Source organism: Podarcis tiliguerta (assembly GCF_965153285.1).
Source record: "Podarcis tiliguerta genome assembly, chromosome: 1".
In the NCBI taxonomy this organism is placed as follows: Eukaryota; Metazoa; Chordata; class Lepidosauria; order Squamata; family Lacertidae; genus Podarcis; species Podarcis tiliguerta.
Genome location: NC_139534.1, coordinates 67696005 through 67722315, shown reverse-complemented (window position 1 = coordinate 67722315; position 26311 = coordinate 67696005). Strand labels below are relative to the sequence as shown.

The 26311-nt window shown below is 39.7% G+C and overlaps 2 protein-coding genes across 6 annotated transcripts in view; both read left to right on the top strand.

The window, feature by feature from the left end:
- The window catches only part of DENND5A (DENN domain containing 5A), a 609609-nt gene that overhangs the window by 71727 nt on the left and 511571 nt on the right, over positions 1-26311 (top strand). The gene's annotated exons all lie outside the window — the stretch shown is intronic.
- The window catches only part of SCUBE2 (signal peptide, CUB domain and EGF like domain containing 2), a 50342-nt gene that overhangs the window by 5474 nt on the left and 18557 nt on the right, over positions 1-26311 (top strand). Inside the window, exons 1-14 of one of the 5 annotated variants that reach the window (XM_083401732.1) lie at positions 2845-2903; positions 3077-3199; positions 5291-5416; positions 7999-8133; positions 13830-13955; positions 15289-15405; positions 16590-16679; positions 18163-18279; positions 19435-19557; positions 21672-21788; positions 23076-23198; positions 23874-23984; positions 24347-24433; positions 25859-25963. In XM_083401732.1, the coding sequence (XP_083257858.1) occupies positions 5368-5416; positions 7999-8133; positions 13830-13955; positions 15289-15405; positions 16590-16679; positions 18163-18279; positions 19435-19557; positions 21672-21788; positions 23076-23198; positions 23874-23984; positions 24347-24433; positions 25859-25963 (1300 nt within the window). In that variant the 5' untranslated portion in view covers positions 2845-2903; positions 3077-3199; positions 5291-5367. Of the gene's footprint in view, positions 1-2844; positions 2904-3076; positions 3200-5290; positions 5417-7998; positions 8134-13829; positions 13956-15288; positions 15406-16589; positions 16680-18162; positions 18280-19434; positions 19558-21671; positions 21789-23075; positions 23199-23873; positions 23985-24346; positions 24434-25858; positions 25964-26311 lie in introns of those variants that run through there. The other 4 variants (XM_083401730.1, XM_083401731.1, XM_083401733.1 and 1 more) reach the window with 4 other exon arrangements.

Genomic DNA, 26311 nt, shown 5'->3' with positions numbered 1-26311 from the left:
CTGCTAGCTAGGGATCATGGGAGTTGTAGGCCAAAACATCTGGAGGGCTGAGGTTGAGGAAGCCTGTATTAAAGGAAAATACTGTGGGAGGAATTCAACATAGCACCATGGCACTAGCAAATGTGCATCAGCATAAACATTTCAGCTTGCCAGATGGCGTGATCCCTCCTCTTGTGCCCTCACGTGCTGTTCTGGAGGTTGTCTTAACCCCCGTAGCCAATTGGGGGGTGCATGGAGAGAAGAGGGGAGAAGCCCATTATCACTAGTGGTAGCCCTTGTTCACACTTTTGCTAATGAAACTCATTAGCTGAATCCGGCTCTATATATTAAACTACAGCTAGAGCAAATATAAGGGACGCGGGTGGCGCTGGGGGTTAAACCACAGAGCCTAGGACTTGCCGATCAGAAGGTCAGCGGTTCAAATCCCCGTGACGGAGTGAGTTCCCGTTGCTCAGTCCCTGCTCCTGCCAAACTAGCAGTTCGAAAGCACCTCAAAGTGCAAGTAGATAAATAGGTACCCCTCTGGCGGGAAGGTAAACGGCGTCTCCGTGCGCTGCTCTGGTTCGCCGGAAGCGGCTTAGTCATGCTGGCCACATGACCTGGAAGCTGCACGCCGACTCCCTCGGCCAGTAAAGCGAGATGAGCGCTGCAACCCCAGAGTCGGCCACGACTGGACCTAATGGTCAGGGGTCCCTTTACCTTTAAAGCAAATATAAAAACATCAGTAGTGCTAAAATTAAGTATGAAAGGTGCGGGAGAAAAGATCTTTGTTTAGTACTGAAAATAAAACAAAGAAGTAGCCAGGCAGCCCTCTCTTGGGAGACCATTCTATGTGCAACCACTGTGAAGGCCCTCTGCCTGGTGCCCACCTTCTTCAATCTTAACACAATAATAAATGTCTCCTAACAAGCAATTTTTTTGTATCAAAAATCAAATATTGCAAAAGTTTGGTGCCTTGCTAGGTATGTGTTATTTCTGTTTGGCACCCAGAAATTTTCAACATCCTATACACACACATTTCCATCCTTTCTCCGAGAGTTGTACATCTTCCTAGCTGTCCTGCTCTGAAATTCCTGCCTGGATCCTTTAGCTGTGAACATCCTTTGTGAGTTGTTGTTTTTGGAAAGGTGACTGCTGACTATGTGCTTGAGTGATGCTTCTTACTAGATGAGACTTCTGGTTTTCAGTGCAAAAAGCTAATTTTGGAACAGTTTTAAAAAACACACACCATTGAATAAGCATCTGTTTAATGGGAAGTAAAAGTTTAATGTTTCTGTGGCCCTGACTTGCCTAAATGTTCATTTCTATAAAACGCTATTTGTAAGTATTTCTTTCCAATCACATTTTATGACAGTGATGTCACAGTAATAAAGTCGTATTTCTTCAGTAACTGGTTAGTATACTGCAGTTGAAATTATTTACTTTTCAGGGCTCCCCCCCCCTTGGAAATCAGTACTCCTATCTCTGTAGGGAACTGTGCACTAGCTCACAAGCTATGAAAATATGGTAGCTAGCTTGAAAACCCTGCATGTGTTGACTGCCTGAATATGGCCAGCTGGTAATGGATCTACTATGAAACCACTGCTAGGTGTGGGGGGCTGAAGTTTTTTTCTATGCACCTGCTTTAATCTCATGCATATCAGTAAGTAAATGCACATAGACGTCTGGGTTACATTCAGGAAACTTCATTTCTGGCCTAGCTCTTCCAGCTGGGTGAGGTCCACAAAGATGCCATTTTGCTAACCAGAGGCCCAGTCCAGAGAGCTAAATTTATGAACAACAAAATGTTAAATGATGTTCAACATAAGTAAGTGTAAAGTGATAATGCACACTGGGGCAACAAATCATAGCCTCATGTAGACAAGGATTGGGTTTTAACTGTCTGACTAAACAGTGAAGAGTTATTGACGTCATGCTGAGTAGCTAAATGAAAATTGCAGTAGTGCGCAGCAGTGGTGAAAAGCCAAGTTCATGCTAGGTATTACTAGGAAAGGGACAGAAAATAAAACTGCTGGTATTGTAACACATCTGTTGGTGCCACATTTGGAACATCGCAGAACAGACTAGCTGTCCAGTCTCAAGAAATAGTAAAGCAGGAAAACGTGCAGACATGGGCTTCCAAAATGGGAATGTGATAGAGTCACTTATCTATGAAGAAAGGCAAGAGAATTTGAAGCTTGTTTGTCTGGGGTGGGCGGTAGGGAGAAGTCAACTGAGGTGGACACGATGGAGGTTTAGTAATCCATGCTGCTTCTGTTCACTTTGCTCTGACACAGAACAGCCAAGACATAAAAGGTCCTTGCAGTGGGAGTAGAAGGAGTTCACTGAGTGCTGTTTTTTTCTGAAATTGTAGAGGCAAGTCAGCACTTTGTGAGTGGGTGGCTTGGATAGGGCTGCTGCCAGTGCCATACGAAGAACAGGCATGTTTCTGAAACAGTTGAGTGGGGAAAGGACGCTTGCTATGTACAATTAAAAGTGAGGACTTCTAGAAAAGTACCAGCTAGAGACATGTGAGCAATTTCATTTCCTACCTTCTTTTGCCCTACGTCTCTGTACCTTAGTCAGCATCTTGAGTGGGGCAGCCAAACAAACGGTAGTTAAATAAAGCTGTTGGGTTCTGATCTAATGCCAACCCATGGTTAAAGCAAGCCACAATTTGTCAGCCAACAAACCATAACTTGGTGCCAGAAAGTAAACCATGGTTACTCATGGTTGGTCCACACTTTATCTAAACAAACCATGGCTTAGCATTACATGTGAGTGGTTCTTTTGCTTCCCCAAAGTGTGTCTTTGCTAGTGCTAAATATTCCTGGCTGTGGTTGGCCCTGATCTCATTAAGACGGGAAAGGATTTGTGCAGAAGTATCTTCAAGCTGTCCTAGCATTATAAAAAGTTTTGTAAAAGTAACTGAGTCATTTGTATATTATGCTTTGTATTTAGCATTTCTATATGAGAGGAAGATGCTACTGTAATAAGCAGAACCATCTTACAATCATAAGGTCTCATTTTGTCTGTGAACTTCTGAGTGGGACACATCACTGCATGTATTTTTACTGTGTTGCATTTCTTTTCACAGATGTGGACGAATGTACCCAAGGGATTGATGACTGCCACCCAGATGCAATTTGTCAGAATACTCCAAAGTTGTACAAGTGTACATGTAAACCAGGTTACAGTGGAGAAGGAAAGACGTGTGAAGGTATGTATGTGCTTTGTAGTTTTACACTAAGTATGCTTAGTCCCTCTCTTTACTAGCTAAAGCTGAATAAACTATGCTGAAGAAGCAAATATATGTATGTTTGTACTTTAAGTTGCTGACTGCAGTTTAAACTTTTTCACAATGGATACAGGAAGCACTGTCAACACCAGTCAGACAGCTGTGTAATGCAAATTGGTACATGATTATAATAACAACCAAAGGCAGGTAAATCAGTTCAAAACATAATCCAAAGAATAGCATAGTTGGATTAGATGAACAATGCAACACTTAAAATAACCATAAAACAATCTGTTAAAATATACAAATTAATAACAGATGTAATAACCATACTAATACAATAGCAAGCAGCCACTGCATGGTAATTTTATACCAAATTGTACAAAAACTAAGAAATTTTCATAGAGACTAAATTGAATTATATGCTCACAGTTCCTAGCAGCTTGATCATATAGTATAAAATGCATTGCAATTAATAAATCCATACGATAATGTGTATGATAATTTGTAGAGGCTAAAAATTAAAGTGCATATGTTTCAGAGCAGCTTGATCATATAAAGTTTATAGAAAACATACCCCCTTCTTCTGTCCTCACAGGAAACTACTTTTATTTCAGTGAAAAGTGGCTTTGATCACCTCCTTCACTGTGGCCTCTTGCCCCAGATTCCCATTAAATCCATCCAGTAGCCTTATACAGAGAGATGTTTTCTTAAGGATTTGTTCAGGTTACTTTAAAAAGATAATATTCTTGTTCAAGCCTTGAGGGAATTGGGTAAGTTTAGCCTAGAAAAGAGGAGACTGAGAGAAGATACGATAGCCATCTTCAAATATCTAAACTGGGCTGTCACATGGAAGATGGAGCAAGCTTGTTTTCTCCTGCTCCAGAGGGTAGGACTCGAACCAATGGATTTAGGTTAAAAGAAAGGAGATTCTGACTAAACATTGGGAAGAACTTTCTGACAGTAAGAGCTGCTCAACAGTGGAATGGACTTCATTGGGAGATAGTGGACTCTCTTTCGTTGGAGGTTTTTAAACAGAGGCTGGATATCCATCTGTCATGGATACTTTAGTTGAGCTTCCTGTGTTGCAGAGGGTTAGACTACATGACCCTTGAGATCCCCTTCAACTCTACAATTCTAAGTGATTAATGGTGATTTAACTTAGACAGGAAAATAATCCAATAAGGTTGGTTAGATAGATAGAGGTAGTCCATGATTAATAAGTAAATTGAGTCAAGAGTTCATTCAGCTTCCTTAAATACAAAGGAGGTGAATAAGGATTAATTAGTTAGTTTATTCAGAAATTCATTAAATGAAGAGCAAAGAATAGATCCAATATGGGTTAGTTTATAGAAAAGGGCGTGAGCCAAAAAAATTAGTATACGGCAATCAAAAGTTCATAAAGGTTCATTAACTGCCTGAGGGTGGTTCTATATTTTTCTTTAGAGTTTTTAAAGAGTTGATCATTTCGTAGAATTCATTAATTGAATGAATGAATATTCATTGAATGAATGAATGAATATAAGAAATCCACTTGTAACCTTATAAGAAATCCACTGTATTAAGATTACACACATACACATATATTCATATAAACATGAATATTTGAATCTGATGGTTTCACTTTTATCTTGCCTGTGCATGTTTCCATGCAAAACATGCATGGAACTTTCTTTGAGAAGAATTTGGTTTCCAGATTTTAGACTGATCCTGGGATTTCTACAAGATCTTACTTGGGTGAAAGGGAGGGGAGGCAGGTGATTGCTACAGCAGAAGCCTGTAGTAACTTATTTTTCCTCCCTCTGTGCACCATATAATGGAGTGTGGTGCAGGACATTCCCAGCTGGATATGCAAAACTCTTAAAATAATATCAGAGCAGCACATAAAAAGGTTAATGCTTTATGTTACTGTTGAGAAATTGTCAATACTCTGTTGAACTTGCTTTATTTGAAAGGCAAATATGATTCTAAGATAGCAGTAACTGCTAGCATTTATATAATATAGTCATGTCATGACCTGTCTACAGCAAACAAGCAGGCATCCATCATATTGACTTTTGCTTTATTTCTCAGACATTGATGAATGTGATAATGACTTCAATGGAGGCTGCGTGCATGAATGTTTCAACATTCCAGGCAATTATCGCTGCATGTGTTATGATGGCTTCATGTTGGCTCAGGATGGCCATAATTGTCTTGGTAAGGATTGTGCTACAATGAGTTCCAGCCTCAGTGCTGAATGCCACCTATATTTTCTTATGAGCATGAAAAAATTTAAGATGGTTGAATAAAAGCAATGTTATCTTAATGAGAAAAATCTAAAAGGTGGTTTGGTCATTTGGAGTTTTGCCATCTCTGAAATGGAGGTGCTACTGTTTGAGTGCATATCTAGAAATATATGACAGAAAGGAACCAGAAGATCATTGTTTCCAAACCAAAGGCCTAAGCAATATGCTTCATGCATATTGACTCATTATTACAAAATGCTTGGGGAAAGTATTTGGGTTGTATTCAATGTAATACTGCTGCTAAGGTTTTGTCAGTGCAAAGATTTCTCCTTGCACCACAGAATGTTTCCCCCCTCTCTTCCCCCACAAATCTGTTCTGGTGGTTCCTCTAACCCTCTGGAAGAGCTTTTTGGGGACAGCACTGGGTGTGCAAAGCAGGACGGACATCACTTACACTAGTGCTAATCCTTGCTCTAGTGGCAAAAGTTAGTTGAATATTGCCCTGGAAAAGTTTAATGGTCTCATTTCTCTCCCCCACAATTCTGTACTTTTAAGAGTATGGCTCCTGGGTTCTTGTATGCAAAGGGTTGCAGAAAGATTTAAATGTACTGGAAGGTTATAACCATTGTGCCTCCCACCCTGTTGACCCACCAGTCCGTTTGTCCACATTCTTCTCCTGTCCACTGTTACAGCCCTATTTAAGAAGTGCTGCTGTCCTTGGTTGAAATTGATGTAGCTGTTGAAACCTGTCAGAAAAAAATGGTAGCAATACTCTTGGCAAGTATAAGACACAGCATATCACAAAAACACACATATACATATACACACAAGTGTTTTGTGTGTGAGAGGGAGGGATGCCTAATGTTTTGAATAATCACTCAAGACTTGGGAGGTCCAGAATATCTTATGAGCTTCTCTCTCTCCTATCCTCTCCCCACCTTCCCCCTAAGATTCAATTAATTCAATTAATTTCATTTCTCCGGTCTTCTTCCTTACTTCCTAAGGATATTTTGAGGGAGAATACATTACAGGATTGTTGCTACTTGTAATGACTCGCTGCTTGAAGTTGTTTCAGTGCCAGACCCTAAGGTTTGCCATAGAGTTTGCGGCCAACCACCTTGGAGACAGGTGTGTGGGAAGCTCAAGAGAAGATCGCCAGAGAGTCAAAAGGCAACGAGACTCTCCTAAAGCTGCTGGGGAGGGTTAGGTTCAGTGATCAGGGAAGCCAAAGGGAACACAGAACGAAAGAAAAAGAACATTTATCTACATAGAATCTTGCACAAATTTAGCTTCCTTTCCTGTAATTTATATTGCAGGGAAAACACGCTTTTCATTTTTAAAAGGAAAACAAGCCTTTATTCTTTTCGTTGTTTGTGGTTTGGTTTATTCTTTTCTTGGTTTGGAATATGGTTGGAAACATGCAGACAGGTCTTAAAAAGCCTGCCTGTCTCTCTTCCCTGTTGGTTTCCATTACATTCTTTGACCTTTATTCAACAACTTCACTCTTCACTTCCCTGTTACCATTCCTCCTCTTTACGTACTCCCTCCCTGCTAACATATTCTCAAGCTCTACAAAAAGTACAGATATTAGGTTGACACTAAACTATATAGATATTGAGCATCCAAGTAAAATAAGCCTTTGCATGGTTTAGTGTTGCAGCAGAATGCAATCAGTCTTTTGAACCCTAATGGTGCCTTTTCACAGAAAGCTTACCAAACGTCAAGTGCCTTTTTAACATTCAATCAGAATTTCATGTTACGAGGCTAGATGCAAATGTCACAAATAATTCCATATTTTGGGTCTAGATAATATGTCAAACTAACACATAAAGAGTGGGAGCATTGCCTGACTTACCAGGGGACAATGTAAGGATTTGCTTCTCCTTCCCACTCTTACCTGAAGCAGATGTTTCAGACAATGAATGAGGAATTAAAAGTGAGAGTGAGAGATGTGGCAGTGCTGCTTAGAGAGAGAAGAGAAGACTTGCTTTCAGAGCGTGAGAGGCAGCGGCATTTAGGTCATCACCCTCCATTCTGTCCTCAGAATATCCTCCCAGCAAATCCAACTATTGACTTGTATTGTGCAGTACTGAGTATCACAAAACTGCATTAAATTGCTTTATTTTTTTAACGGAATCCCATATTTATCAGTTCATCAGATAATAGGGAGTCAAATGTTCCTCAAGTGGGTATTATGAAGTTGCCATTGGTCAGATGCTAGTACATTATTGTAAAAAGAAAAGCAGAATGAAGTGTAATGGAGTCCTAATGTAAGGAAGACCTGTGAACTGAATCTACAATTTAAGACTGCTTCCTTAAGTAGGAATAGTTTGAAACACTGAAAGCTACTCAAATACCATCATCAGGCCCATAGTGTTGAATTCTGTTGTGCCCATCCTACCAGTGAGGAGAAAGGGAGAATAAAGACAACTGGCCAACCTGTTGGGTGTTTTATCATCATCATGGCTTAATTGACCTTTCCTATGTGGTTAGTACAGGCTGCTGTGTTGACCAATAACAGCTGGTACAAATCTGCTGCCTCTTATTTTTCAGATATGGATGAATGCTTGCTCAACAATGGAGGCTGCCAACATATTTGTGTCAATACAGTAGGGAGCTACGAATGTATTTGCAATGATGGATTTTTCCTCAGTGATAACCAGCATACCTGTATTCACCGTTTAGAAGGTAAAGTCTCTCTTCCACCAAAGAGAAAGGGTGCCTCACCCTCCCTCCCTCACAAAGTATCCTGAATTGAGCCCTCTAGGTGGTTGGCTCAGTAACAATCTTTACTTGAGTGTGCTTCTGCATGTTGTTCCCATGAGTCACATGGTAACTTGGGTATGTTATATCTGAGTCTTTCAGCAAATCATATTGGGCATGCTCAAAATTCAAGGGCTAATCCCAGCCTTTGAGATCTCTGGCTGACATGGGACGTAATATACATATACGTAAACATCAGCAACAGCAAAAAACACCAAAACCTGCCAGACTTACCTGCTTGGTGTTTTTTTGCACTCGGATTTATGTTTAAACCAAGTTGCTGTTGCTGAATTATGTGGAATAGAAGCTGCTGAAAGGCACTCCTGAGCAGCTACTGAAATAGTGAGAGGTCTCATATCCTTGCTGGTGGACATCTTTGTCCACCAGTGGCAGCTGGGGCCGTACATGGTTGTTGAAATGCAAGCAATACCCACTATAGGTCAGTGACAAAATACACATTCTACCCCTTCATCCCACAAAGCACGAGCCATAACTGGCTACGTCCTACTGCCTTTGCATAGTGCCAGAGGTGACAGGGGGACTGACTGTGAGAACTTTTCCTTTATAAGGGAAAGATCCTAGTGTAAAGAAAGGTTGAATCAATCCAGTGGTAGATAAGTGATTCTGCTTGATAGGAGAGGAAGAGGGTTTGCTTTCTCTTAAGCATGCCCGTTGAAATGAAGAATGGAAGCAACAGAATACTGCCATTGTCCATTTCCATGAAGCTACATGACCTAAGCATTTGGTAAGGAGAGTTATTTAAAACTCCTAGTTTTAAGACCATGAGTAAATCCTCCACACATAAATGAAACTGGATGCCTGATTAGAGGCTGCAGTGAACGAAAGTTTAATAGAGACCCTGGGGGCAATAACTTGAAAGTGGTAGTTTTAAATCAGGGAGTTTCCACTGTCTGTGGTTAGTCAGTAGGGCCCGACTGGGTTTAACACAGTGAAAATTTGTAAAGGTTTGCAAAGTTGGCAAAGATAAATATAGAATGAAGCCGTTCTTTAATAAACCAAAACATTTTTTTAAAAAGAAAACCAACCAGGAGGCCAGCCTTTATAGTGTTCAGTCTTCAACTAAAGTGTGTGTTGAGATAATACAACTAGAAGTATCTAAATGGCCAATGGAAGTACAGTAAATATAACATAGCTTGTGGAAAAGCAGAAACATGGACCAAAGGAAAATTCTGTGTATAGGTAAATGTGAGGTTGGTGAGAGTAGAAGACAGAGAAAAATAACTCAGATAAATTGTGGACATCACGTGAACATCCATCCCATTAATCACTGATTCACATTTTGAGTTGATTGAAATTTGTCAGAAGTTAAACTGTTTTCAGGTCAGTGAATGGATTATTTTATTTGCAACCAAGGCCGCACCTTAACCTAATGTCTTGAATCTGTGGTTGCTGATACCCAGAAGAAATGGACTGAGACACAACTTCTTCTACTTGATGTAAATAGCTCAAACAGTGCTGAATTAGGCATTTTTGATCCCTTTTATCCTTTCCTAATCTTGGCATAGTTTGTGCTAGAATCCAGAGCATTTTGCTTTAAATTGTGTATCCATCACATAACAAGTTATCTAATTCTCATAGTACTTTTCAAATACATACTGTACTTTTGAAATGCTGACGCTCCAGTCACCATCTCATTCAAGTTGATATCAGAATTATAAACTTAACTTACAGGTATTGATGCTGGTGTACAAAGCCCTGTACATCTTGAGACCCAAGCATGTGAAGGAGGGCCTCCCCAATGCTCTTGGATCCATTCTGTAGCATCTGCAGGAGAAGTCCACAGAACAGTAGCACAGTCCCCCATTTCTGGAGCTTCCTTCTTATGGAGATTCAGATGTCTCCTGCACTGTTGACACTAAGACAGGCATAGGCAAACTCGGCCCCTCCAGATGTTTTGGGACTGCAACTCCCATCATCCCTGACCACTTTTCCTGTTAGCTAAGGATGATGGGCGTTGTAGTCCCAAAACATCTGGAGGGCCGAGTTTGCCTATGCCTGCACTAAGATGTCAATCAAAATGTATTTATTTTGCCAAGCTTTCGGTAGTTAGCTATATGAAATGGGTTTTCTGTGTGCTGTATTGCATTAGGAGGAAGGACTGGATGGAAATACAATAAATAATCATTCTTTCATTTCTCTTTTTTTTAATTGTTCATAAATAAAGATAGAAACACTTAATCAATGATTAAATAAGCTTTCAACTTCAGCAACTTAGTAGATTTTACATTTATTTTACATTTCAAATAAAGTGTGTTTAACTAGTCAGGCAAAGGGTATATAGTATGTTGTTATTTAATTGTAGTGTTTCGGAATGTGCTGCCCCCACTCAGTAGCTTTCAGTAGAAGAGTGCAAGACAACGCACCCCCCCCTCCCCATGCAAAACTAAACAAGTCTCTATTCAGCATTTGAAGTGTTTGTTTGAGTTCAGTGAACTTTGCCAAAGTACCTGCTTGAATGATGTCTCCATTGGTTTCTGAATGGCACAAAGAAGTTACACTGTTAGCAGAAATCTAAAGCTGTTAATTCTCTTAATGCTTCTTAAACACCTCTTAGCTAACAGACAGATCACATGGCATGTTGAAGCTTCCAAATGCCACAAAACACTAGAGTTTAATAAGGCTAATTTGTGATCTTCTGGGATGCAAAGAGTTTGACTGACAGCATAATAGTGATTGCCAGTTTTCATGTGGATATTTTGTGTATTCTGAAGGGTTGGAGGCATCATTGTCTTGTTAGTTTTCTCACTCTGGGAAAGGAATCAAGAAGCCAGCAGAGCAGAATAATCAAAGCCCTTGTAGGCACTCTCCTTTGTTGTCCAAAGCTGCAGCCTTAGAAGGAGTCTATCTGTACCATAAATAGAGGTGTTAAGAAGACAGCATGCCTAATTAAAATGTTACAGAGCCTTCAGAGGCCATGTTGTCAGTTCACATTCGTCGTCTTGGAATAATAACGTGGCTGCAGAACAGAGTTGGGTGAAATCCTGCAAGGAGCAGTTCTGCAGATAAATCTGTATGCTTACCTGCAAGCCAAGGCATTTCCTGCCTGATTGACAAATGTTGCATCAGGGGTATGTGTGGACTACAGCAGGCATGTCCAAAGTCTGCCTCGGGGGCCTAATCCGGCCCGCTGGTTGGTTTAATCTGGCCCCTGTCGCAGTTTATTTCCTGGGGTAAAATTTCCCCAAAATCTCAACAACTTGAATTCTTAAACACCATCAATCCTAAAAAAGGTCTACAACTTCGGTTGGCCCTTTGGTCGGCCCCCACGGCCCTTCACTTCATCAAATCTGGCCCTCTTTGAAAAAAGTTTGGACACCATTACAGCAACCATGAGGCAGTGTGGTTGCTAATGCACAAGTCACTGACACGTTGCATTTTGGAATAGAGGATCTAGCAGAAATGTGGGTTTCAGTAGGTGTCCTGGTATTAGTTCCTTTGGCCACAGTAGATGCTGCCCCCCCCCCCCTTGATTTTATGTTTCAGTAGCAGACCTACCACAGAGGAATAATATTTAACTGCATTGCATACAGAAGCTTCTGTTTGTGCTGTAGCAAAGCCTTTCAGCTGCAATGGTACCTAGAAATGTGTGTTACCGACTGGTGGAAAAACCGCAACTGGATGTTGCTGAGTTTTGCTTGTTTGCATATGTTTGCTGCTTTGTGAGGTATGGAGGTCTCCTTGCAACCTGTCAAATTTTTTTTATTTATGAAAGTGTTCTGTTTCCCATCACTCAAGCAACTGAAGTTGCTGGGAAACAATTATTTTTAGCCCAGATAGAATGATTATTGTACCAGATGACATTGTGGTTGTGTAAGCGTCAGAGGTATGGCATCAGAGTGTATGGCGTTACTTAAAGGCAATTCATATGTTTACTCCCATACCCACCCACAACTTTCTGAATATCCTTGTAATGCCTGTTTAAAATGCACTTTCCCCCAATTGTTATTTTCTTTAAAGAAAAACGAAGTATTGGGGGCTCCATTTTGCGTGCGCGTGCATGTGTGAGACAGGCAGAGAATGAATTCTGCAACTTGGAGGGATAGCATTTCCATCTTCTGTTATGTAGGTATGGCGGTTGTTTGCATGGATGAAATGCTGAAAAGGGGCAATATTCCCTGTGCCCCGCCCCCCATCTCAAGAATGGACTTTTTTACATCGAAAGCTCCTAAAAGAAAGGTTAAATGGGTAGTTTTTATTATGATTGTTCGCGCTACTACTACTATTACTACTGCAATTTGTTACCTTCACCCTAAGGTCCTAGGACAAGTTAACAATTAAAATGCAACATTAATATTACAACACACACTGCAGAAACCCTTGTAACGTGCAGGCAGTGAATGACGAACATGCAGGTATTCCTTGGCAGCGACTTTTATTTTTAGAAAGGGATAGGTTCTGATATTGAGGTTGCTCTGCAGCCTGAAGCAAGGGATTTGGCCAGTAAAACTGTCCGAGCATTTATTTAAAAGCAGGAAAGGCCTATTATTGCTACCTGGATTTATTTTTATACTAGCTAGTAAAATGTTAGTATAGTATAGGTTAATCCCATGCAAGCATAGGTTAATCACAGTACGATTCAGTATTTAAAACACCAAAGAGGGCTATAGATTGCTGCTAATTAGTGGCACACTGAATCAAGCCGAAGGAGGGTCTTTAAAACTGTTACCCAGGGAATGATTATTCATTGTTTAATTGACTTCAGGTTTTGGCAGCATGGTTTTGGAGGACAATCCCTGTTGCCTCCAGGTAACTGAGTGTTAAGAGTGTGAACAGCTTGCAACTGTTGGAGACAAATTACAAAATGGTTTTATCAGGTGTCCGGAAAGGGCAAAGAAGTCAGTTAATGGGACATTATTCATTGTCATCAAGAACACGTTGGTTTGTACTGAATTCTGGTCAGCCATTGCTATGTGGATCATAGACACCTGAATCACAGGAAATTAAATTTAATACCTAGTAATGGTTCCATTAAAATAAATAATGTTTAATAGACATGTAAAACAAATTAGATCATTAAAAGGTTAAATTACTTTAAAACAATTCCTTTAACCTCTCCCTTAGGACCATAGCTGGGTATGAGTCCAGGTGGGATATGGTTTCCCCGGTCAGCGATCTGGCTGCAGCTCTTTGAGCCGGCTGAAGTTTCTGAGCACTTTTCAAAGGCAGCCCCATTACAGTAATCCAAATGGGATGTACCGGTAATTAAGGCATGTGTCACTGAGGCCATATCAGACAACTCAAGGGATGGGATCAACTGGTGCACTAGCTTTAACTTCAGAGAGCTAGGCATTCATGCTCAGGGCTGTGTGCAGAAGCACACCCAAACTGCAAACTTGTGTCTTCAGGGGGAGTGTTACCCTGTGTTATCTAGCACATCACATAGAGAAAAATATTAAGTGGTGGTGTTGCATATTAAGGCGCTGTACAAATATTCAGGATTCTTTGTTTGAATATGATAGATTGTTTCAAGGCCACCTGGCACTTATTTAAATAGTTCACATCTAGAATGTGTCACCTATTTAAACAGTTTTTGTCTAGAATGTGTCATCTGCATTTAAAGTCACAAAGAACACTGATGCATCCTCTTCTTGTTTTTGCAGAAGGTATGAGCTGCATGAATAAAAATCATGGCTGTGCCCATATCTGCAAAGAAGCACCGAAAGGAGGAGTGGCCTGCGAATGCAGACCTGGATTTGAACTGGCCAGAAACCAGAGAGGCTGCATTTGTATGCAACATTCTACACTTACTTACGGTTTCTCAAGGCGAACAAGTAGAATTATGGCATTCTTGTAGCTGTTAGTTAATGTGAGGCTTCGTTTGCAAGCATGATGCTATCTAAAATTCAGTTTGGTGGGACAAGGTATTAAACTGGTAGATATTCAAAATGCCATTGTACAAAAACATCATTTCAGAGGTTGTGATGAAATGGCTCTTTTAATTAATAGCAATTCCTAGAACAGTATCTACTTTACAGCCAGGCTCACCACAAGACAGTAGCCTGGTTCTGCCTGTTGGAAATTCTTAAGCCCAGCCTACTCTCCCACCCCAAGAACATCCTATAAGCAGATAAAGCTGGAAGGAAGCACAATAATTCACAGTCACCCACATACACTGCTGGTCCTCTTTCTCTATCCTTTGTTTTTGCTTGGTTCTCTCACTCCCTGAAGACTTTTCTAGCCCACCTACTTCCTGGCTCCTAGGGAAACTGTGGGCTGTTCTTGGGGTGTTCTATGGTCTGTTACTGCAAAAATAGCAGAGCTCCTTGAGGCACTTTTAAAGAAAGAACAGATTTAAGGTGCATCCAACGAAGTTCTTTCTGCAGCAGACCATGGCACCAAAATTCTCATAGTCTTTAATGTACTGCAATATTTTATCACTGACAAGAAGTTAGTGTTGAGTTTTGACTAGCTCTTGATCAGAGCTGCCTTCTGGCAATGGATTTTTGCCAGATATAAAATTAGGAGCTACCTGTGTTCAGCTTTGAATTCAGATACACAGTTTTTAAGGTGAACTTCTGATAGATAATTAGTTGCCCATGCTATTTAGCTGTGTTAAACTACTATTCTTGGATCAAATATTCCTAGAAATATCACCTACTGAATTAGCGTGATAGTTGTTTTTCACTGGTTCATCAATTATGAACCATTTAAATGAAATCAGTTAAAATGTAAGACTAGTATAATTAATTTAATTTCATTTAATTGATTTAAATTGCTTCATCAATTATGAACTATTTAAATAAAAACAATTTAAATGTAAGACTAGTATAGTATAATTAATTTAATTTCGTTAAATTAATTTAAATTGTTAAGTCAGTTAAAAGCAGGCATGTCAATGAGTGTATAATTTGTTTGTTGCTCGTGGTTATAATTAACTTTGGTTTGGTAATTGTGTCAAAGTACATACACAACAGATGAAAACCTGGATAAAATAGTTCATAGGCATGCCAAATGCATGGAGGGCAAAGATATAATATTCAAGATACAGTCTCCCTGAGCTGCAGATTTCCATAGGCTTTGCAAATGCTTCTGAAGCTCAGTTTTATGTCTTCTTTTTAGTGACTTGCAACCATGGGAATGGTGGTTGCCAGCATACATGTGAAGATGCTGATGATGGACCTGTTTGTGGATGTCATCCAGAATACATGCTGCATTCCAATGGAAAAACTTGCCTTGGTATGTAAGCACTTGAATTCTTTTCAGTTATACGAAATATGTATGACAGCAGCCTTTAGCCATCTCTGTGTATTTTGCTCAAAAATGGCTGGCTGGTTAAATTGTACCTTTCAAAGTGAGAAACATGCCCACATCTGATTAGGCAACTTTGAATGGTTGGTTTTGGAAGGAAAGGAGGTCTGTTCAAAATAAATATATATATATATTGATCCTCCAGACTCCCATTTTGAAAAGAACTTTGCTGGAGTTATATTTTGTCCGTTTTGTTTTCCTTTAAAATATTTCTCAGTAGCAATTGCAGAGTTTTCATTGGCTTTACTGGTGTTTTCATTGGTGTTTGCATAACATAAGAAGCTTCTTTCAACTAAGTCAGATCATTGGTCCAACCTGCTCAGTATTGCTTGCACTGACTGCCAGCAGCTCTCCAGAGTTTCAGGCAGGGGACCTTCCTTGCTGGCGATGCCTGGGATTGAACCTGAGACGTTCTCTGGGCAAAACAGACACTCTGTCCTTGAGCTACAGACCTTTCCTTAGAAAATTACCTTACCTAAACCACTTTGTGACAAAGATGTAAATTGTGCACTGGCTAGACTGTACATCTCATTGCTCTTCTGCATTCAGTTCTGCATTAACAATAATCTCAATGCGAGTCGAATGGAAGGAGAGAGACTCAAAAGATACTTTTAAGTATTACATGTGGAAATATTCTTTTTTAAAAAGTGTTACTCATTTTGAACAAGGTATACTCTTCAGTTGCTATATTCCAGCTTTGCATCTCATCCCACCAAGTCATGATGATGATACCTATCCGATCACACATGTCTTTCTACATTAGGATTTCAAGTTCATCCTGGCTTCCTATAATGGTTTGTTTGGGAGAAAAACACCACAAGCACTTTTAAGCCAGCCATGCCATTTCCCATTGGGAGAAAGGGACAGGTGAAGTGAGCATATTGAGGCTGCTTGCACAAATGAATTTACCTAGCAATAGTTAATGGCAGGCTTTATACTTGAACACGGCCATTGTGAATTGGACTCCTGTATGTTGACATATGATTCAAGCAAACACCGCTCAAAGTTACCCATGAGTTGGAAGAAATGGTGGAGATTCTTTTCTGAACCAAAATGTAGGACCTACTGCATGTAGGACCAATTATGATACTACTTTTCTTTCGCTTTTAAAGAGAGAGAGGAGGCTACAACTGAGCTCTCTGAAAACAATGCAACAGCGGGAGCTGATGTAGACAAGCGGGTGAAACGGCGACTGCTCATGGGTAAGAAGTGTTCTAGTCTGATAGTTGACACTGATAACTTACCAAACCTTCCTTTGTGAAATACCATTTCCCCAGTTTTAAGTGTTGTAGCTTATATGATTATTTTCAGCATCAGGAAACACTTTTACCCATTCTACTGAGTAAAGTCAATGGGAATTTTGCCTGCTTTCATGCTGGTACAGTTTAGCATGGGAAATTCTTGGCAAGACAGTTCAATATTCCGTTGAACCATATATCATGTTCTTTCCCTTTGTCAAGTATCTCACAGATTCATGCAAATGCACTTATGCATTTGCACAGGGGATTATACCTTTCCTACTTGCGCTAAGTTTGAAATCTGTAGTAGCATATAGAATTCAATCTTATCTTTATGAAAGGAGGTTATAGGCAACTTGAGAGAGAATTTCCCCCCAGTCGTGTCATGTGGCCAAGCATGTAGAAATCATGTACAATGGGGAATGATCAAGCACCCTTGATTAAAATGAAATTCTCTTGAAATAAAATAGGACTTGCCTTCAAATATTGTGCTTCAGGTAGTGTCCCAGACAAGGAGACTTTGTAAAGATGCAGAGGATCCAGTCCTAAGACTGTGATTTGAATCCATTCCACTTTCCGGTCTGCTAGTCTGCCTCAGGGGGAGGAATAGCCATATTTTGGGCCATAGCTGCAGTTCTGCACAAAGACCAGGAATTGAGTTAATTCACATTAATTTAAATTTCAAGCCTATTCATCTGTTCTGTAGGATATGAGAATCCCTGTCTTAATTTAAAGACCTTAAAATGTTATTTTCCTAATTAAGGCATGTTCTTTCTCTTAATTTGCTCCCCAAAAAACTGTGGCCTGCTGAGGATAATGTGGTTAAGCACACCCACTTCTTTGATACATCCATTCACCTTCACGTGACTTAGAGTGCTCTTTTACATTTGAGTGAACAGGGTGCACCTTCTGTCATGGAAACATGAAGCCTGAGTCTTTATCCTTTGGGTGAATGTAGTTAGTTGTCTACCCCACAGGATCTTATGCAGGCATCATGCCTTCACATAGTTACCAACACGTGAAGTGAAGAGCAGGATCAGCTCCCTGGCCCTGCCCTCCCTGTAATATCTCCCATTGCCCAATCAGGAGTCTAAATTACAAAGTGCCTGACATGAGCATAGTAGGTTCCCTACTGCAGTCCTTTGCCCTCCAAAATGTGGAGGATGGCAGGACTAGCAACAGGCACCCAGCAGATGGGGTTGAGCCAATGAGCATGGCTTTGCTTTCCCCCTTCTTTACATTTGGCTACAGTTGTCACATCTTCTGCTAAAATTTTTTGAAGCTATAATTTAAGTTTTATGTAACAGAGTTGTCCATATCTTAATTTAAAATTGGCAAGTTAGAATGGAATTAATTCACCTGGAAAAGATCAAATACCACATGCTGCTTTTAAATTCTCTTTTAGTTTTTCCTTCTGCAAATGCCAGATTTTATTTCCTTTCCTTAGAAACATGTGCAGTAAATAATGGTGGCTGTGATCGCACTTGTAAAGACACCTCAACAGGTGTTCATTGCAGCTGTCCTCTTGGATTTACCCTTCAGTTTGATGGGAAGACATGCAAAGGTAGAGTTTAGACCTTTTTTTTTTTTTTTTTTTTTTGCAATGTGCATATAGAAATTGCTGCTTTTGCAGCATCCCAATGAAAACCTTGCCACTTGTAAATTACTAAGAAAACAAGCAAAAAAATTGAAATGGGACGCTCAGCTGTAATTTGCATATGGTCCTTTAGTCTCCACTTTCAAACAGTTAGACATGGGTGTTTAGGGTGTTCATACAGGGAGACACACAGATCTAAAATACATAGTAAACATAACCCAGAATTGGCAATTGGCTGAGGGATCTTCGGCATGTACATCACATTTTCTGACTTTTCTTCTGTTCATGTAGAACCAAAATGGGTTGCAAGAAGAATGTGTAAGAATGAACTACCCACCTTCCATCATTTAATTTACGACACTATATTTATCAGGCAAACCAATATGTCACAAAACAACATGCAAGGTTTTTTTTAGTTCCCCTTAACCTCTTGTTTCTGCATGTGTCACTGGTTCTTTGAGCACCTCCTCTTGAGGACAGATAAATCTGCTTCCTCTGTGCCCCAGGAGTCATAAAATGATCCTGCCATACCTAATTCAGCAGAGCTGCCCAGCCGTGCCTGGGGCTGATAGACCAGAACAGTAAATCACTGAGAATTGTCACAGGCAGCCTCCTTTGTAGCTGTGTATTCTGGCCTCATAGGAACCTTTAATAAATTTATTTTATTACTTTATTGTGTTCATGCACACAGTGGCAATCAGTGGGAATCTGACTTAAGCCCAGCGTGATAGTACTTTTAAAACTATTTTTAAACAACAACAACAACAATTTATTATTTGTACCCGCCCATCTGACTGGGTTGCCGCAGCCACTCTGGGCAGCTTCCAGCATATATAAAAGCATAATAAAATATTAAAGCTTCCCTATACGGGGCTGCCTTCAGATGTTTCCTAAATGTTATATAATTTAAATATTAAAATGTTACATAATTACTTGAAACTAGAATCCTTGTGGCCTAGCAGGGTATTTTTTTTAAAAAAAGATAGAGAATCTAATGGTTGCTGTATAAGGAGATGGGAGGAGCACTCAGAAAATGGTTAATATTTACAGTATATACCTTTTTTGGGGGATCTGTCAAGAAAAGGAAATCAAGCTTTGTATCCTTTGTTTCTTTATTTACAGATATTGATGAATGTCAGGCCAGTAACGGTGGATGTGATCACTTTTGCAGAAACACCATTGGTAGTTTTGATTGCAGCTGCAAAAAAGGCTATAAATTATTAACTGATGAAAAGTCTTGTCAAGGTATGTGCAGGGGCAAGCAATAAAAATATAAATATGTTTGGAACAGTTTGAGCATGTAGGTAGTAATGAGGTGCTAATGAATTCCAGAAATAATGTTCTGGAGTTGAATTTATTTCATGACTCAGCTTCTGTCAGCTTTAGTAGGTGCATTAATCCATTTTTCTAGACAACCATTTATGAAGCCATCATTGACAATGACTTCTGCAAAGCAGAACTGATTACCAAGAACCCAAAACTCAATCCACTGTTCTTTATCTTTTTATTGTTGTTTTTTTTTAAGATCAGATGTAGCACGACAAATAGGAAATGTAGAATTTATGAGAGTTCACGTGAAAGTAACATTTGAATACAGTTTGTGTTAGTATTAAGTCTCTCATCTTTCCACCTAATCTGTTTACCAACCACATTCTTGCTGGAACGATCAGTAGTTAGCTCATTATTTAATTAAAATTGTGCTACTATTCAAATTTGTGTTTGAAGTAGGCTATTTTTTTCTAAGAAAAATAATAATATGTTAACAGTTTAAAAACCTACACAAGTGCTAGCTGAATACAGTATTTTGTGCACCTACCTATTATTAATTTTTCTACCAATTACTTACCTTTTAATCCCTGATCTCAACCTCCATCTGGGTGTTGTCTATGTACAATGTTCACCTTCTGGCCTCTATATGGCTGGGTTATTTCTAGAAAATGTAAAAGGTAAGGTAAAAAGGTAAAGAGTCCCTGGATGGTTAAGTCCAGTCGAATTGCACTATGGAGTGCAGGACTCATTTCTCTTCAGGCTGAGGGAGCTGGCGTTTGTCCACAGACAGCTTTCTGGGTCTAGTGGCCAGCATGACTAAACCACTTCTGGCACAATGGGACACCATGAGGAGTGTCAGAGTGCATGGAAACACCATTTACCTTCCTGCCACAATGGTACCTATTTATCTACTCACTCTAGTATGCTTTTTCGAACTGCTCGGTTGTCAGGAGCTGGGACAGAGCAACAGGAGCTCACCCCGTTGCACATATTTGAACTGCCGACCTTATGATTGGCAAGCCCATGAGGCTCAGTGATTTAGACCACAGCACCACCCACGTCCTGTTATTTCTAGAACAATGATTTCAGTATTAAATGTCATATAGCAGTTGTATTAAGTACCAACAAGATGGTGTATTCTGGATAAACCAAGGCATTCCACAAAAAATGTATGGATGCCGATTGCCCTATTAAAAATGGGAAGAGCCACTTCTAGGGGGTGGTTGGGATTACAGAACTGGTAGGGGAGGGGGTGCTTACCACCTTCCTTGCCCATTTTTCCAAATTTCCTCCAGAGCAGTGGCCTCCTTTTTAAATTCAAGAAAATATTTATTAAAATCTGTGTTGGAGCAAGGAGCTGTTTTAAGAGGCAATGTGGAGAGTGGAAATAGCAGGTGAGAAAAGGCACAGCCTTACAGCTATTTCATTCTCACCTCCCCACACCTGCCTCCAAACTGTCTTTCCCACCTTTTAAAGGGCAATCAGAATGATGTTACAGGCATCAGTGTGTAATGTTTAGTTTGGCCCTTGCAATGCAAAAAATACTACTTTTTTATTTTCCTCTGAGCAACTGCACCCTCTTTCCCTGCTGTCTCCTCCCTGCTTGGATTATTAGGAAGGTTGGTTGGCTAGGGAAAGTTTCTAAAGAACCTCAAGTTCCAACACCTCTATTTTTAGAAAATACCTGCTGGCTATCGACTTACTATATTTTGCCTGCCCAGAGATACAAAGAACCACTTTATTATTCTGCTGTCAGTGGCATTTTAATCAGTAGACCAATGTTTTATACCGTTGTTAAGTCAGTAGGAAAAAGAAGGAAAGTTAAGTATTGCTTGATAAATATTGTTTCCTCTTTGCCTGGTCTCAACTACCTTATAACAAAATGTTTTCAGTGGTCTAAAAAAGCATAAGAATTCACTCGAACAGCAGTTCTACTCTTTGGTTTGCCACATTTGATATACTAACTGCCTCATGGTGTTTTAAAATCCAGTACTTTTTCCAAAAAATCCAGTACTTTTCTTTTCATCCTAATATATAAATGTCTCCTAATCATAAAGTGAAATAATGAAGTGTCCCTTTAAAAATTGCAGACATTGATGAATGTACATTTGAAAGAACATGTGACCATATATGCATCAATCATCCAGGCACTTTTGAGTGTACTTGCAACAAAGGATACACACTCTATGGCTTCACACATTGTGGAGGTGAGTGTATATATAAAGTTCTTGCTGGCATGCTTATTGCTTGTGCTATCTTTAACATCAATTGGAAATGTGGGTTTTAAACCCAGTGGTGCAGATTTTTCAGATGTTTGCCTTTCTCCTTTTTGGTCAGTTTGAAGCAGAAAACTACTAACTGTGTATTTATCATACTTTTGCTGAAGTAACTTTTCCTTCTCACTTTTACTGGAAAGCAACTATGTCTATTAGAACAAACAGCTGCATTCCACACTTGGGTACTAAGAGAGAGGTTTTGCAGAATGGCTGCCTGCAAAACGCCCATAGGTTTCAGCAGGTATTATGCACAGTAGCTACCTCCAAGGCTAGCCCTAATTCAAAAAGGTTTCAAAAAACAGATTATGTTTGTAATTTAGTTTTTTCTAACTGAAATACGTAGACGTAGCTTTGACAAGCTAAGTAAGTCATTTACAGTCTCTTATGGTTTTACAATGTTCCTGTGGGGAAAGCCTGGGCCTTCAAGTCATTTTATTTTGATCCCGACATAACATTAAACCAAACCGTGACACTTTACTCCACCTCTGGCTCTTCTGCTGTGAGTTAAGTCATGGTTTGGCTTAGCATGTTGTCCAAACCGAGACTTCTGGTTTGCTCCAGTCAAAGCACCCGCTCTAAGCCAATAAGAAATATTGGTTGCGGCTTGTGGTTTATCTAGAGCAAGACAAATCGTGAGTCTGGGTTTTGACATTTGTTATTTTGTAATACTTTAGTTCTGTATGCATTTTATTTAGTAATGTATTTTGTTGTTTATCTTGTGCTATGCATCCTGGGTTCTTATGCCCTGGGCTCTTAGAAGAAAGGGTGATTAATAAAATAAAATATATACATATTTAGGTTCCCTATGCTTCAGAACTAAGCTCACTTATTTGGCCCAAAATTCTATTGAATTTTACAAGCTTACAATTAAGTGTGTGTGTGTGTGTGTGTGTGTGAGAGAGAGAGAGAGAGAGAGAGAGAGAGAGAGAGAGATCTTGCCACACTTTCTATATATACCATAGTCCAGCAGTAGCCAACTTGTGCCCTCCAGATTTTGTTGGACTCCATCTCCCAGCCAACATAGCCAATGGTCAGGGATATGGGTGGAGCTGGAATCCAGCAACATCTGGCAGGTGCCACATTGGCTACCCCCAGCATAGTGAATGTATTATTGTACCCAGCAGTAGTTTTGCATGTGCTACTCTATGCTGAGCACAGTAGGAACTGCACTAATTTTTTGGTTAAATGTCTCTCTCCCTCCGCCCCATTCTGCCATAGATGTCAATGAGTGTAGCATCAACAATGGTGGCTGCCAACATACCTGCGTAAACACACTGGGGGATTATGAATGCCACTGTGATGCTGGCCACAAATTACACTGGAACAAAAAGGACTGTGTTGGTAAGATTCAAGAGCCCCCAATGGTTTTTGCAACTTTGGTTTCCTACACATTTGAAGCAATTTTGGTAACAATGATCCATTGCTCACAGCAGTGTGGATCTGCATTATCACGGCCAAAGACAGACAGTACTTTTTAAGAGCTGGAAGTGATCTGAAAGAAAGTGCACTTCTCTTATCATACATCCATGTTTCTTTTATCTCACCGTTGCATCTGGTGAACCAGGTTTCTGAAGCAGTCAAATATCTTTAGAATCTGCTTACCATGAGGTGAAAGTGTGATACTAAGAGCAGTGATCCATCTTTCAAATTGCAGCCAGTCCTCTGAAAAATCTATTGTATGTCTTCAGCCTGCAGTACTATTTTGTTTCTAACTGGCCATCATGGCTGTCTGTCAAAGCTGGCTTAAAAACAAAACAAAACAAAACAGGAGATACTTTCAGGTCTTTGATGCTTTCTTTCCTGTGCTTTTAATCTGGGCTGTTTTTCCTTTTGCGGTTGCCTGCATTAAAAAAAAAAAAAAAATTCAGTATTTTATAGAAAAGAGGAAATGTATATATACTGTTTGTGCCTTCCTCCTTTGTCAATATTGATTTTGTGCCATGCATAGCTTCACATTTGCATTTTAGAACCATATTAGTTTTCTTCTCCTGTGTGTATCTGTATTTTGCCCTATAGAAAGGTCCATGCCTGATGTCAGTTTACCCAAAATATCTCTGCACTGCATTAAGACTGATGGAAGCAATAGGTGTTTTTTAATCTGCCCCTCTGACATTCATCTGACCTCTGGTAAGTCATGCAGAACACAGTGATTATATTGTTGTTGTTATTTCTAAGTAAAAGAATAGAAACCCTAAAAATTTCTGGAAATATTCATTAAATCATATGCCACTATCCATATGCACATTCTGTAGTATTCATCTCCTGCTACATGAATTTATACCAGATTTCCCTTGTGAAAATCACTTGGCAGACAAAATATTCAAAATAAATAAATATGCGTTCTAGACTTAGTGATGCGTCACTTGTGCCTTAGTACTGTAAGCTTGAGAGTCTATTCAGAAACTGGGCTGAGCTTCCAGGAATATATTTCAGTAGTATTCTAGTATGTGTTTCTGTTTTATTGTATAGCTTTATGATCTGTCTCTTAGGCCTTGAAGATTCCTACAATATAAAATGTGGCAGCCCTTCTCCACTTAAGAAAAAAAAACAAAATGCCAGTGAGTCAACTGCTCTAGGTAAATTATCTGCTATATATTTTTCCATGTTGGGCTTGGGCTGGTTTATATCTTTTAAGGGTTCTGCTTAATTAAAGAAATTGTGGTCAATTAATTTACTAATCTGCCTAAATTTGCATCTGAATAAAACAGTTATGAAGAAAATACTCCCTTTATTGTAGCAGGTACTATCATAGAAGAGGCATTTCCTTGTGAGGAAGAAAAAGGGAGGTGCTTTTTAAGATGGCACTGCCAACCTTGGATTCTGCAAGTACTTTTATTGGCAATTTTTTGAAAAAAAAAAAATCTGCTTCCCGGTTAATCGGGGGCACTTTTTAAAACTGATCCTAAGGTTTTTAATCAATTAACTGAATTAATGTTGCAACCCAAGTTTTGTGCTGCTGTTTTGTTAAAAAGGGCAACCAAACTAGTGTAGCCTTTTGTAGATTCTTGAAGACAGTGCATAGTTCAGTGGCAGAGGGGAAGATCTCAGCTTCATTCATAGGTATCTCTTGTAAAATCATCTCAGGTTAGCAGGGTTTGGAGAGCAGTCTTTGGCAGTGACTTGTGCTCAGGACGCACAATGCTGGTCTAGGTGGATCATTAGTGTGGCTCAGTGTAAGGCAGAGTTCACAAGTGGCACCTTTAACAAAACGTGTTCCTATTCAGTCCTACAGGATTGTCATTGCTACCATTTTCTGTTCTCCATGCTCCACTTGTCAATTAGCATCCCATGGCCATTAAGCACACTCAGTCCTTGTTAAGCTGTTTTCCCACCCCAACATAACCCATAGTTCTCCCCTAAAGTTTTTTTGTAGTTCTGCAAACTTTGGGATTTTCCCCAAGCCTGGTGATACATCCCTCATTTGTGTAGGCTTTGGATCCAAAAGCAACAGCATTCACACATGAAAATAAGAAGTAGAAGGGATGGTTCTGCTTTTAAATGCATTAGGTATGCTGCTATACAGTCTACCAGTTGCCAGGAATAGTATTCATATGGCATTAGTGGAGCAGATGAATTGCAAATTTTGTCTTTGTTTATTAAGTTTTAAAATATCCTTCATCTGAAGATTTCAGGGCAGTTTGCAGCATAAAAATACAAAATAAAAACACAAAATACATAATAAAAACAAAGAAAAAAAGAAAGAAACCCCCAAACACTTTTAAAAGGACCAAAGGCCTGGTTGAAGAGGAACATTTTCCCCTGGTGCCTAACAATGTATAATGAAGGCACCTGGTGAGCTTCCATGGGAAGAGCATTCCACAAACTGCTTATTGCTTTGCTTTCACTTTATGTGAAAGGCTCTTTCTCTTGGAGAGAGAAGCAGGTGGTCACTTTTTATTTTCAAAGTGTTGATGATGCAGTGTTTGAAAGCCACTTGAGTTACCTGCTTGGTTTTACGTCCTTGCATAGGAAAGTAACAATTTTAATGTTTCTTCCTGAAGATCTTTCTACCATCAGGACAAGCGTAACCTTTAAATTTAATGAAGGAAAATGTAACTTGAGAAAGAGTAAGATGTTTCAAGATGCCCTTCATCATATAATACCAGGTATGGATGAATATGCGTGATTAAAGCGGGTTAATTTTGTAGATCAGTAAATGCCAGAGGCTCCCAATGGTGTGTGATGTGTAGTTGTAGTTACTTTTTGAAGGACCTTGGTAATATTTGGTCATGATCATGCACTATAGATACATGATTAGTCAGAACACTATTATTCTGCTTCCCTGCAACCACTCTGTCCAACGGTAGGGCCATAGGACAGGTCCAGGCCTCCTTTCACTTCTGCTGCTATGTGGTGCTTCAGACCTCCTCACCTAATAACCCATTGTTAGGTGCCAGGTGGGATATGGAGCCAACACCCATCATGGAACTGAACACATGTATAGCCTAAGGTGA